General features: G+C 45.8%; 1 protein-coding gene across 7 annotated transcripts in view; it reads left to right on the top strand.

Moving 5' to 3' along the window:
- Nucleotides 1–13,753, top strand: part of ENOX1 (ecto-NOX disulfide-thiol exchanger 1) — a 303,170-nt gene that overhangs the window by 190,399 nt on the left and 99,018 nt on the right. For all 7 annotated transcript variants that reach the window (XM_044926837.2, XM_044926836.2, XM_044926838.2 and 4 more), the window contains exon 10: nucleotides 3,886–4,070. In XM_044926837.2, coding sequence (XP_044782772.2) covers nucleotides 3,886–4,070 — 185 coding nt within the window. The remainder of the gene's footprint in view (nucleotides 1–3,885; nucleotides 4,071–13,753) is intronic.

Raw genomic sequence — 13,753 nt, forward strand, 5'->3', positions numbered from 1 at the left:
TTACAAACAGGTGGCCAGAAGTTAAGTGGAGTCAATAGACAATTTCTCACCCTTTATAAAATAACCACTTTGCAGCCACATGAGAAACCAAGATTTTTTTTGCAGATATCAGGCTTGAAATCACTTAATAAGGAATGTAAATCAGTTATATGCCCCAATTATATAAATGTTGATGGGGTTGGCTATGGTATTGATTTGGGGGGAGGGGAGCGGGGGATGAGAGTGGATAGTTACACCTGCTGGATTTTTTTTCATCTTTTTTAATATGATGATATCACATGCCTATTCCAGAAATGCTGACGACGTTGTATCCTACTTGGCAGGAGCAGTGGTCACTCAGCTCAAGCCAAGAGCAAGAGCTGTCAGCTGTGCCATTCTAAGAGAAGTCCTAAAATAATGGATGGTGCACTTCCCTCTATGTATTTATGTTCAGACAATTTATTTAAATAATGTTGCTGGCACATGCTTTATAGCTGCTTGCATTTTGCTACCCAGATTTCAGCATATCTTGCAGACTCGGCAATTCATTTGGAAAATGTAATTTCCATCTCTGCATACTAATCGATTTCTTCACGAACACCTGCTATCAGTTATGATAATAAAAATGCCACTCTGAACTGAGAAGGGGCCAAATGAAGCTTCCTAAGGAAATGACTTAAGTGTCTTTGAATGCTACTAAATGTAGTAACGTGCTTCTGTAGCGCCAACACTTTTTCTGTCATTTGCATTTTCTCTAATTTTGCCCTATTACAACATCCCTCTCTTAAATGATGCCTGGTAACCATTTCCTTAGGGGTTGGTAAACTGAGTTGTCAGGGTGTGTGTCAGGGTGTGGACAGGATCTGATGTGGTATAGTGTTGGGCCGCACCATGTTTAAAAAACCACCAACTTGTACTCGGGGCTCCCCTGGTGGCTCAGCAGTAAAGAATCTGCCTGCAATGCAGGAGTCACAGGTTCGATCCCTGGATCAGGAAGATCCCCTGGAGGAGGGCATGGCAACCCGCTCCAGTATTCTTGCCTGGAGAGTCCCGTGGACAGAGGAGCCTGGGGGGCCGCAGTCCATAGGGTTGCAGAGTCCGACACGGCTGAAGCAACTTAGCACACGTGCACACACTCAGCCCATACTCCAAGGTAGACCCTGGGTCGTTTCTGATTTATGAGTCAGTGCCTGAAAACTGTAAAACTGGCAGTTTCTGGGGTTTGCACATACATATACAGCAAATAAAATTTCCTTTACTCATCCTCTTCAGCCTCCAGTTCATTCCACGCACCATTGCCAAACCAATCTTCCTAAATCACCAATTTCGTCACATCTTCCACTGCCAGGCACCTTCAGCAGTGCTCAACTGGCCGCCCCGTTGGCCCAGCAGTCCAGCTGGCCTCCATCCCCTCTCATCACGCAGCATGGCTCACCTTTCTCTCACTGCTTCCAGACGGACTCTTGCACTTTTTGGTCAAGCTTCTCTGCTTTCTGCCCCGAGTAGTCTGCCTTTCCATCTCTGGGTTTTGCGTCAGCTCTTGTTCCTGACTGAGACGCCCTTCACCAGTTCATGGGCTTTCAGCCTTCAAAGCCCTCCTTTATTATTCCCATCTGCTTTTTCCTTTCTCTCCTCTGAATTCCTGTAGAATGGATTCCCCTGTCATACACCCTGACACTAAGTTGGTCGCTCATTTATTTATCCAACCAATATTTTTTGAGTGCCTACAGTGGGCTTCCCAGGGGGCACTAGTGGTATAGAACCCACCTGCCAATACAGGAGATGTAAGAGACGTGGGTTCAGTCCCTGGGTTGGGAAGATCCCCTGGAAGAGGGCATGGCAACCCACTCCAGCATTCTTGCCTGGAGAATCCCATGGACAGAGGAGCCTGGTGGGCTACAGTCCGTGGGGTCGCAAAGAGTCAGACACAACTGAGCGACTTAGCACATAGCATACATGTCAGGCATTAGCCTCTTCTCTCTTCCTTTGAGTACATTCCTTTCAAACTTGTAGGTTTCTGTTGTATGTCAAGCTCTTTGAGAGGAGAGACATTCTCTGTCTCCTTGTTTTGTGATCCAAGAGGCCCAGACAGGCTCCGGCACAGAGTGCATATGCAGTGAATGCTCGATGACTAGTTGATCCCTTGTATGTTCTATTTGATTAGTCTTTCAGTGTGTACTATATACATCATCAGTTTTACAAAGTAGAATGCCGTAAAACACTCAACTATTAAACCACTATTGACGTAATTTGATGGTGGTTATTTGAGGAGAGAGCTCAGTGGGTTTTCAGAGCAACTCTGTTCACATCTGTCACCTCTTCATGGTGGAACTGTGACCTGAGAGGCTGACCTTGATCTGGCTTTGGAACTGGGGGATTGTTGGGGAGGGGGTGGAAATGATCCTGGACCAAGAACCTGCTGGAGCGAGGTTCCACACCGTGTCCTTACAAACCAGAAGTCACGTCTTTAAAGAAGCTTCTGATAACAGACTTTTGAAATATCTCCCCTTTTATCTTGCTTACAAAAGTAGCGAATGGATTTTCTGAAGGAGGCAGAGAAAGTATGGGAGACTGGTAAAAAAAAAGAGAGAGAATTGGGGGTTCTTTTAAAATAATCTGTTCAGAACTAAACCCATTGGGCTGGCAGAATAGCCCAGTGACTGGGAGCAGAGACTCTGGAGCCTGACCTGGGTTTGAAGGCTGTTGATGGTACTTTCTCTGTGAAATCAGACAAGTTCTGTATCATCCATGCACCTCATTTTTTCTCATCTGTAAAGCGGAGTAATAAGAACAGCACCTGCATCAGAAGCTGATGGGGGAGATGGAGTGAGTGAGTGTGTGGTCCAGTGTCTGTTACATTGTGAGAGCTCAAAAAGCTGTCGTGATTGCTGCGGAGACCACCAAGTAGTCAGCTAGAGACGAAGGAAGGGAGTCCCCATCCTCGATTTTCCTTGGTCCCATTCACTCTTCTGTATTCCACTTCAGTTACTTTTGGAGTCATGAGATGTGTAAGGCCCTGAATTACCCATCCCAGTTTCTCCATTGGGTGGGGAGGTGAGTGAGCTCTGAGCCCCCTACTTGGAGAGTTTCGGGTTTCAGGAAGGAGTAGCGTAGGAGGCTGTTGGTGAAACAGATGAAACCAGGTCTCCGTCCTGAGAGGAGTTAGAAGGAGCTAACAGGCTTGTGCAGTCTGTCCTGGCAGTTCAGCAGGAAGGAACGGTGTGTGGATCCATCCCCGCCACCCTCCCCTGGGTGGCTGTGGCTGCATGCCTCCACCTGGGGACCACGAATGATGTGAACGTGGCCCTCCAGGGAGCTGAGCCATCCTGCCGAAAGGGAGAGGGCAGTCACAAGGCAGACAGAGTGTCTGCCTGGAATTCTGAGCGCTTTCATCACCACCAACCCAGATCAGTTTCTGAGAGGGAGCCTAGGGTCGGGGCAGGGGTCAGGAGACAAGAATTCAGAAGGAATTCATCCTGTACCCACAGGCACCCATAAGATGGGACAGACAGAATAGCTAACACATCCCCAAAGAAGTGAGCTGCAAAATAAGGCAGCACCAGCCGTAAAATGAAGCAGCGCCCCACGGTAGGGCATTTAAGTTTGGCACAAAGGTGGCAAATCAGAGTGAGGGGGGGACTCCCCTGGCCATCCAGTGCCGGAGGTGTGGGTTCGATCCCTGGTGGGGGAGCTTAGATCCCACATGCCTTGCACCAAAAAACCAAAACATAAGACAGAAGCAATACTGTAACCAATTCCATAAAGACTTTTAAAATGGTCCATATCAACAACAACAAAAAAAAATTAGAAAATATAAAATTGGGGTGCAAGGCTCCCTTTAGCACTGAAGGCCCTCCATCTCAGCGAGATGGTTACTCACTTGAACTCGTTCTGTCTGCCCCGCAGCCCTGGCCGCCCAGGCCTACGCACTTAAAGAGGAGAACGACAGCCTCCGATGGCAGCTGGATGCCTACAGGAACGAGGTGGAGCTGCTGAAGCAGGAGAAGGAGCAGCTGTTTCGGACGGAGGAAAACCTGACTAAGGACCAGCAGGTGCAGTTCCTGCAGCAGACGATGCAAGGCATGCAGCAGGTACCTGCACCTCTGCTCAGAGAGCAAGGGGCACATGTGCTCAGGGGAAGGGGGGTGGTGGGAAGCTGGAGGAGAAAAAAGGACAGCAGAAAAGCTGAGTGGTGGGATCAGGAAAGTCCCGATGATGTTTTGTGGGAGGAGAGGGTCTGGGGAGAAGCCACACAAAGAAATAGGTTGCAGTATCAATAACTACACCCTCCAGGTGGGAAACAAAGGAAGAGAATCTAAGGCATTGAAAGTTCCACACGGGAAATGTAGCCCCCTGGCAAATGGTTAGAAAATCCGTGCCCATCACGACACCAGTGTTCTGTAATCTTAGAACGTCTCCACTTACAAGCAAGCAGACTGATTTTTATAAAAGCGTGGCAAGTTTGTTTACGAGATCGATGAACATCTAAACTGTTTTTATTTCCTCTTCTCCCGGGTGATCCTTCAGATGTAGACCGGTTCTTTGGAAACACTCTGCATTTCAGAAATGTTTGCTGTTGGGTTGGATGAAGGACTGGAATTCAGGGCGATGGGAAGCTTCAGAAAGAGGCCAACGTCTCTGCTTTTTGTTAAAGAGCCACGGGCTTCAGTTTGGCACATTCAAATTAAATCTGGATCTTTCCAGCTGGTGTAAGAAAGAAACAGAAGTGATGGGCTCTGTAGGAAGGAGAAGGAACATGGACTATGGGGAACGAGGGCTCAAGGGCTGGGATAACCCGGGCACTGGCTGCAGAGGGTCAAAGAGTCATATCTAGATTTATATCTGGAAACATCGATTGATGTGTGATGCACTTAAGGGGTTTGGGCCTTTGAGTTATCTTAGAATAATGTAGCTGAAATTATCATCATACAAGGGTACTTGTGTTACTCCTCTGAATATATCAATTTAACCTCTCCTTTCTACAGGAGAGGAATAAGGATTGTTTTTCGTTAAATGGGGGAAATACAAGCAGGCTGATGGAAAATGATGGAGTGAGTAGGATATTTTTTCAAATTCCCCCATCTGTATTGACTGCTGTCTAAGGAGCCTGAATTGCCTACAGAAGTGTCTTAAAGATGAGAGGTAACTGCCGCTGAAACCTTCGCCAAACACAGGTTGCAGTATCAAGGGAGGGAAAAAATAATTGAGAGGAAGGGACGTGAGAGAGAAACGCAGATCAGGATGTAAACAAGTTAATGACCAAGTCACAGAAATCCTGTCTTAAGCATCTCCTGCCATTTAAAAGCAGTTCTGCCGTCTTGGCTTTGAGTCCTGACTCGCTGATGTTCACAGTGTGTGTTAGACAAATCAGCGAGATTCAGAGGTCAGAGCCAGCCAGGAAAATGTTATTACAGGCGGGGCTCGGGCCCCCGCACTCGAAAATCAGTGTAACAGCTGCCACGCGGGGCTCCTGGGGTTGTCCATCTGTCCCCATCGGGGGGTGTGCGGTGCCTTTGCCAAGAGGAGCGTCTGGCCGTTTCTCCGAGGACCATGACGCCAGATCTAGCCGGCAAGCTACTATCTCGTATCTCCTGCAACAGGGTCCTCTTTTCCTCCCAAGAAAGGTGACCCTGGTTGCTTGAAAAGTGGATCAAAACCTTGAAGGTGGCTGAAGTTTCAAATGTGAGAGAAGTCAGGAGGCAGGGTGGGCTGGCCCATCAGGAAGAAGCATGCCCTGGTCCACACTGGTCCACAGCGCTGGGCATCCTCACTGAGCTCCAGCCCCTAAAAGGGGCAGTTCTCCTCCTGCAGCCTTTTATACGTTTGCAGAATCTCCTTGTCCGTAGAAAGCGTCCTTTCCTATGTTTGTGTTGTTTGGGGGGCAGGGGAGTTTTGTTTGGAGGTCTGTCTTGGTTTCTTCTGGTTTGGTCTAAATCACTGAAAGTTATGGTCACAGTTGTAGACCTAGAAGTGCATGACCAGGTTGCTGGCAAAGTTGGTTCCCTGTGAGACCCAAGGGAGTGTCTGCTCTCTTCTCTCCCCTGGCTTCTGTGGGTTTGCTGGCAAGCTTTGTGCTTCCTTGGCTTGTAGACGCATCACCCCGCTCCCTGCCTTCATCTTCACATGACCTTCTCCTTGTGTGTGTGCCAGGGTCACAATCTGTACAGGGTTAAGGGGCCCACACTATTCAAATATGACTTCATCTTAACTCATAACACCTGCACAGATTCTGTTTCCATAATTTTGTATTCTGAAGTACAGATGTTTGGGACATCACCATATAGATTTGGTGGTGGTGGTTGTTCAGTCGCCAAGTCACATCCAACTCTTTGCAGCCTCCTGGACTGCAGCAGACCAGGCTTCCCTGTCCCTCACCGTCTCCCAGAGTTTACTCAAGTTCATGTCTGTTAAATTGGTGATGCCATCCAACCATCTCATCCTCTGCCACCCTCTTCTTCTTCTGCCTTCAGTCTTTCCCAGCGTCAGGGTCTTTTCCAATGAGTCAGGTCTTCACATCAGGTGGCCAAAGTATTGGAGCTTCAGCTTTGGCATCAGTCCTTCCAAAGAGTATTCGGGGTTGATTTCCTTTAAGGTTGACTGGTTTGATCTCCTTGCTTTCCAAGGGATTCTCAAGACTCTTCTTTAGCACCGCAATTTGAAACCATCAGTTTTCAGCACTTTTCCTTCTTTATTGTCCAGCTCTCACATCTGTACGTGACTCTAAATTTGGAGGGGGACACAATTCCATCAGCAGCACACATAGAGGAGATGTCAAAATATCTTTGTTGAATGGAAGAATGAAGGGACAGAGGTACAGGGGCAAGAACTAGCCCAGTGCCTCTGGGGGACTCTGGGATCTTGGAAAGAGCAGGGCAGGGTGTGGGGAGAACTGATGCCCCAGGGGTCCGTGTAGCTCCTCCTCAGCACGTGAGGGGCACTAGGTCAGTGGCAGCAGGTACAGTATTCATTCTCACTGGCCCTTAGGTGGACCCATGGTGATTATTGTGGAACACATCTTTAATAGAGTTTTTAAATGTATGTGCTTCTTAAGAGTCATGTTCCTACCTTATTCACTTTGAATGAATTCCCACAACCTGTCAATTTGAGCCCCACTGCAAAGAATTCTCCTAACTTTAAAACCCACCCTCAATCTGCCTGCTGTCCACTTTATAAATCAGAAAATAATCACCTCCCAGGAAAGTCAGCAGATAGAGGAGGCGTTGGTCTCTCACGTGTCACTGTCTTAGCAATCCATCTGGGGAAAATTATTCTGCAATAAACAAAACAATATAAACAGTCTTACTAGCCTTAGGACTAGCATACAGTTTTTTAGAACTGCCTTCAAGTTTAGCTGGAAAGTTGCTCACCTTTCTTCTTTCCATCCCTGAAGGATGTGTTCACTGACTTCACATGGTTTCTCATGAGTTCATGCAGGAAATATTATGGGCAGGGTTTGGAAAAGTGAAAAAAAGCCTCAAGTGAATTTGGGTATTTCTCAGTGTTCCCCCTGCCCTGCATGTGAGTCACAGTTTCGTATTAGAGGTTTCACACAAAATGAAGTAATAGTTGGTATCCGTGGTAACACGATAGCCTTTACCTGATCTGAAGCTGGTGACATAGTTAACCTGTCTCTGCCATGGGGAGAGTGAGGCTGTGGGCTTTTGTTTGTATCTTTAGGTATCCAAGGAAAGCATATCCATACTTGAAATTCTTACTTATCTTCAGGTTACCACACTGAAGTCTTTTCTTGGGTTTATCGAAGTAAAATTTATGCACAGTGAAAGAGACTATTTTCAGGGTTTTGTCAGTCACTGCCACACTCAGTATATGAAACAGTTCTATCACCACCAGCACCCGCACGTTCTCTCATGCCCCTTTTAGTCCAGCCCACTCCTCGGAACCACTGACTTGTTTTCTGCCTTCCTGGTTCTGCCCTTTCAAGGAAGTCGTATAAGTGGAATCACAGTGTATATTCTTCCCAGGTGGCACTAGCGGTAAGGAGCCCACCTGCCAACGCAGGCTGACGTAAGAGACGCTCGATCCCTGCGTCCATCCCCAGGTTCGATCCCTGGCTCGGGAAGATCCCCTGAAGACGGAAATGGCAACCCACTCCAGTATGCTTGCCCCAGAAATCCCATGGACAGAGGAGCCAGGCGGGCTACAGTCCAGAGGGCCGCACAGAGCTGGACATGACCGAAGCAGCTGAGCACTTGGACAGGATGTACAGCCTCTTGAGTCTGGCTCCGGTCCCTCAGCATGACGGATTTGTGAGGCATCTGTATTGCTGGGTGTGTCTGCTGGTCATTCTCTCTATGCTGAATGGTATTCCATTGTAAGGAAGGGCCATACTTGGTTTGTCTAGTCACCAGTTAATGGACATTCGGACGGTGTCTTGTTTGAAGCCAATGTGAATAAATCTGTTCTAAACATTCCGTTTACAGGCTTTTTGTTTGGACATAATTTTTTCATCTCACTTGGGTAAATATAGAATTGCTGGGTCATATGGTATGTTTGACTTTTTAAGAAACTGCTAAACTGTTTTCCAGAATGTCTTTCCTGATGTGCATTCCCGAAAGATTACATGAGAATTCCAGCATCCTTGTCAGCCAGCACTTGGAGTGGCCAGTTAGTTTTGTTTTATTCTTTTTTTAGTCACTATATGCAGTGTATAGCTCTATACAGTCAACAAAAACAAGACCGGGAGCTGACTGTGGCTCAGATCATGAACTCCTTATTACCAAATTCAGACTGAAATTGAAGAAAGTAGGGAAAACCACTAGACCATTCAGGTATGACCTAAATCAAATCCCTTATGATTATACAGTGGAAGTGAGAAATAGATTTAAGGGCCTAGATCTGATAGATAGAGTGCCTGATGAACTATGGACTGAGGTTCGTGACATTGTACAGGAGACAGGGATCAAGACCATCCCCATGGAAAAGAAATGCAAAAAAGCAAAATGGCTCCCTCAGGATGCCTTACAAATAGCTGTGAAAAGAAGAGAAGCGAAAAGCAAAGGAGAAAAGGAAAGATATAAGCATCTGAATGCAGAGTTCCAAAGAATAGCAAGAAGAGATAAGAAAGCCTTCCTCAGCGATCAATGCAAAGAAATAGAGGAAAACAACAGAATGGGAAAGACTAGAGATCTCTTCAAGAAAATTAGAGATACCAAGGGAACATTTCATGCAAAGATGGGCTCGATAAAGGACAGAAATGGTATGGACCTAACAGAAGCAGAAGATATTAAGAAGAGATGGCAAGAATACACAGAAGAACTGTACAAAAAAGATCTTCATGACCCAGATGATCATGATGATGTGATCACTGACCTAAAGCCAGACATCCTGGAATGTGAAGTCAAGCTGGCCTTAGAAAGCATCACTATGAACAAACCTAGTGGAGGTGATGGAATTCCAGTTGAGCTATTTCAAATCCTGAAATATGATGCTGTGAAAGTGCTGCACTCAATATGCCAGCAAATTTGGAAAACTCAGCAGTGGCCACAGGACTGGAAAAGGTCAGTTTTCATTCCAATCCCAAAGAAACGCAATGCCAAAGAATGCTCAAACTACCGCACAATTGCACTCATCTCACATGCTAGTAAAGTAATGCTCAAAATTCTCCAAGCCAGGCTTCAGCAATACATGAACCGTGAACTTCCTGATGTTCAAGCTGGTTTTAGAAAAGGCATAGGAACCAGAGATCAAATTGCCAACATCCGCTGGATCAAAAAAAAGCAAGAGAGTTCCAGAAAAATATCTATTTCTGCCTTATTGGCTATGCCAAAGCCTTTGACTGTATAGATCACAATAAGCTGTGGAAAATTCTGAAAGAGATGGGAATACCAGACCACCTGACCTGCCTCTTGAGAACTCTGTATGCAGGTCAGGAAGCAACAATTAGAACTGGACATGGAACAACAGACTGGTTCCAAATAGGAAAAGGAGTACGTCAAGGCTGTATATTGTCACCCTGCTTATTTAACTTATATGCAGAGTACATCATGAGAAATGCTGGATTGGAAGAAGCACAAGCTGGAATCAAGATTGCCAGGAGAAATACCAATAACCTCAGATATGCTGATGACACCACCCTTATGGCAGAAAGTGAAGAGGAACTAAAAAGCCTCCTGATGAAAGTGGAGAGTGAAAAAGTTGGCTTAAAGCTCAACATTCAGAAAACTAAGATCATGGCATCTGGTCCCATCACTTCATGGGAAATAGATGGGAAAACAGTGGAAACAGTGTCAGACTTCATTTTTTGGGGCTCCCAAATCACTGCAGATGGTGACTGCAGCCATGAAATTAAAAGACACTTACTCCTAGGAAGGAAAGTTATGACCAACCTAGATAGCATATTGAAAAGCAGAGACATTACTTTGCCAACAAAGTTTCGTCTAATCAAGGCTATGGTTTTTCCTGTGGTCATGTATGGATGTGAGAGTTGGACTGTGAAGAAGGCTGAGCGCCGAAGAATTGATGCTTTTGAACTGTGGTGTTGGAGAAGACTCTTGAGAGTCCCTTGGACTGCAAGGGGATCCAACCAGTGCATTCTGAAGGAGATCAGCCCTGGGATTTCTTTGGATGGAATGATGCTGAAGCTGAAACTCCAGTACTTTGGCCACCTCATGCGAAGAGTTGACTCATCGGAAAAGACTCTGATGCTGGGGGGGATTGGAGACAGGAGGAGAAGGGGACGACAGAGGATGACATGGCTGGATGGCATCACTGACTCGATGAACATGAGTCTGAGTGAACTCCGGGAGTTGGTGATGGACAGGGAGGCCTGGCATGCTGGGATTCATGGGGTCGCAAAGAGTCAGACACGACTGAGTGACTGAACTGACTGACTGACTGAAGCAGTGTATAGTAGTATCTTTTTATGGTTTTAACCACACCTTCATTTAAGTAGGCTTTGTGTTCTAATTCATGAGAATAAGTCAGTTTGTCATATTTCTAAATAAGCAACTTAAAAATCAGAATTCTTTTTGAAGCCATGTATAAGTCGTTTTGATAGGACTGGTAAATATTTAGATAACAACAGGATACCATTGTAAGCTGCCGGTCCTAAAACTTGAGTGACTAATGACGGTTATATCAGAAGGCTCCCTCATACACCCTGAATTTCAGCCAATGCTCTTTAATGCTGTTAACAAATGTCATTGAAGACCAACTGTCTTGAGACCAGATGTCTTAAGGCCAATGGTTTATTGGCCCACGTAGAACTCTCTTACACTTTTGGCTTGACATTAGTAAAGACAAGGGCTATTCAGCTGTCTTGACAGCTTTCAGCAAAAGAGACCGGGGTGCGGGGGGAATTGGGAAAAGAGTCCTATTACAATCAACACTATTTCAGTAATTAAGTAACAATTTTTTCCCCACTTTATGCTTAAAGAGGAGCATATGTGGAATTCTCTGTATATGTATTACAACTCCTAATCTAGACTAATCGTGCAGAAGAGGGCAAAGAAATACAATAACGTCACTCTCCTAAAATACCACGTAACCCCAGCGAGTTTTGCCAAATCATCAAGGATTGGTTTGTGGGATATGTATTATAAATTAAATGAAAAATGTGTTGAAATGAGAACACCCGTGAGTGCATCTGACCACTATAAGGAAAGTTAAGCATCTCTTCTGAAATCTTCTTTATTCAGTTGTCTAAGTAAGTACTTTTTTTTTTCTTAAGAGATAGTGAAAAGTTAGTGTTTGCTTTGCCTTCCCAGCCTCACGTGTCAGGAGGTCTGGCGTGCACAGGTCACAGTTAGGGTCGTTGTTATGGCAGCAGGAGTCATGTCCAGGGCTGCTGTGATAATGACTGTGTGCGGATGCTGCTTGTGCTGGGCTGGGGGTGTTTTTGATCATTAGAAGGTTTTAGAGGAAGACAAGTAAAATGAACTTACCCAAGACAACTTCACATAACTTTTTTTTAAATCTGGGGGTGGGGGGAAGAGCATGTCCCTTAAACATTGTGAAAATCCTATGAAGGCCAGCGGCCCCATTGCTCCCAGTGGCCTTCAAAGACAGCGCTACAAAGAACATGGGCGAGGTTCTGCAGGCAGAGAACGCAGACAGATGCAACAGGCATCTCTGTTCTCTCGATAACTGTTCACTTCTGATTTGCATTTGTATTTGCTTTCTGAAAATGCCCAGCAGTCAGATAATGGACCTACGAAGCCGGTGCGCTCTGTCCATTATCCTTTTTCTCATATGATCTGTTTAAACTTTATCCTTTCCCCTGAAGTTTCTATTTGATCGTCACATTACTTTATTTGCAAATGTTATTTCTGTTCTTTGTTTATTATCTTTTCATGCAGTGCTATTTTTTGGTTACCGTCTCTTCTCAATCTTTTCGAGAATACCAATTAGAATTCTTTTTTTAAGTTCTCTTTGGTCCTGAACCATTTCTGTTTATTCCAGGACTGCATGCTTCATTTCTGTGTCTCCATCTGTCTCCTTCGTGCTCCGGGTTTCTTCTCATGGGAGGTCATGCTTAGTAGCCTGTTTGTATCTGGGATGAAGGGCTGGAGGCCACTGTTCCAGGATGCTGCGTGGTTTGCTGCTGGCTGAGTCCAGGTCTCCGCCATAGCGGAGTCTCCCTTTCAGCGGCTCACTGACTGGCAGGCTTCATTTTGAGGAGAGTTGGGGATTCCACAATTGCCAGAGTCTGTCCTATAAGAAGAACTCCCTGGCGTTTCCCTTGTATTCGCTTTGCTCTTTTAAGTTTATTTGTTGACATACATTTCAGTTGTCTGTGGAGGAGAGAAAAAGCAAAACCTAACACCCATGGACTGAGTCTGACATTTTGAACAAGAACCTGTTTCAGGAGCTCTTGGTTTTAATCCAGTTCTTGAACGAATTCTGGGTTAGTATGGTGCCTGGAGAGTGGAAAGGGAACGGAGCTTGGGGGGAACATTCCACGTTATTCTGGCTTTGCAGAAACAAGAGAAGAGAGAGCACATTTTCTAAACGTCTAGGAGGTAGGAACATAGGAACTTAGGGCAGCATATTTTGGAATAAAGTTGGATGCTTCAGGATGAGGAAGGCAGATACACAAATTAGGGGCATTTAGGGGAGGAGAAAATGGAGATGAATAGTCTGAACAAGGTGACGGAAAGTTGGAGTTTTAAGTTGATTCTTTTTATTATTAGTTAATTAATTATGACTATAATTAATTTATATAATTATACTTGATTGATTAATTATAACTCATAATTTGTTACCTCACAGGCTTTTCTCTAGTTGCATCAAGCAGGGGCTATTCTCTGTTTGTGGCGCATGGACTCTTCGCTGCAGTGCTTCTCTTGTTGTGGAGCACCCAGGCACTCGGGCTCGGTAGCCGCAGCTCTCGGGCTCGGTAGCCGCAGCTCTCGGGCTCGGTAGCTGCAGCTCTCGGGCCCTAGAGCATGCAGCTTTGAGTAGTTGTGGTGCACGGGCTTAGTCGCTCCGTGGCACGTGGAATCTTCCCGGACCAGGGATGGAACCCACGTCCCCTGCATTGGCAGGTGGATTCCTACCCACTGTGCCACTAGGGAAGCCCTTCAGGTGGCTCTTTAAAAATGTGACTCATGGACTTATCCTCATGAATGAAAATAGAAATACTGCTTAACTGGGTGACTTTTCTCCAGTCTATATTGGCTGGCTGCCCTAGAAAAGAGAAAGAGGCACAGAACTGAGAAAAACAAATGATATTGAGGAAGGCAAGCCTCAGCCTCAGTGGGCCTGTGAAGAGTAGATTAGAAGGTGCTGGAGGTAGAGGAAGGAGAAGGATACG

The sequence above is a fragment of the Bubalus bubalis genome, chromosome 13 (genome assembly GCF_019923935.1).
Source record: "Bubalus bubalis isolate 160015118507 breed Murrah chromosome 13, NDDB_SH_1, whole genome shotgun sequence".
Taxonomy (NCBI): domain Eukaryota; kingdom Metazoa; phylum Chordata; class Mammalia; order Artiodactyla; family Bovidae; genus Bubalus; species Bubalus bubalis.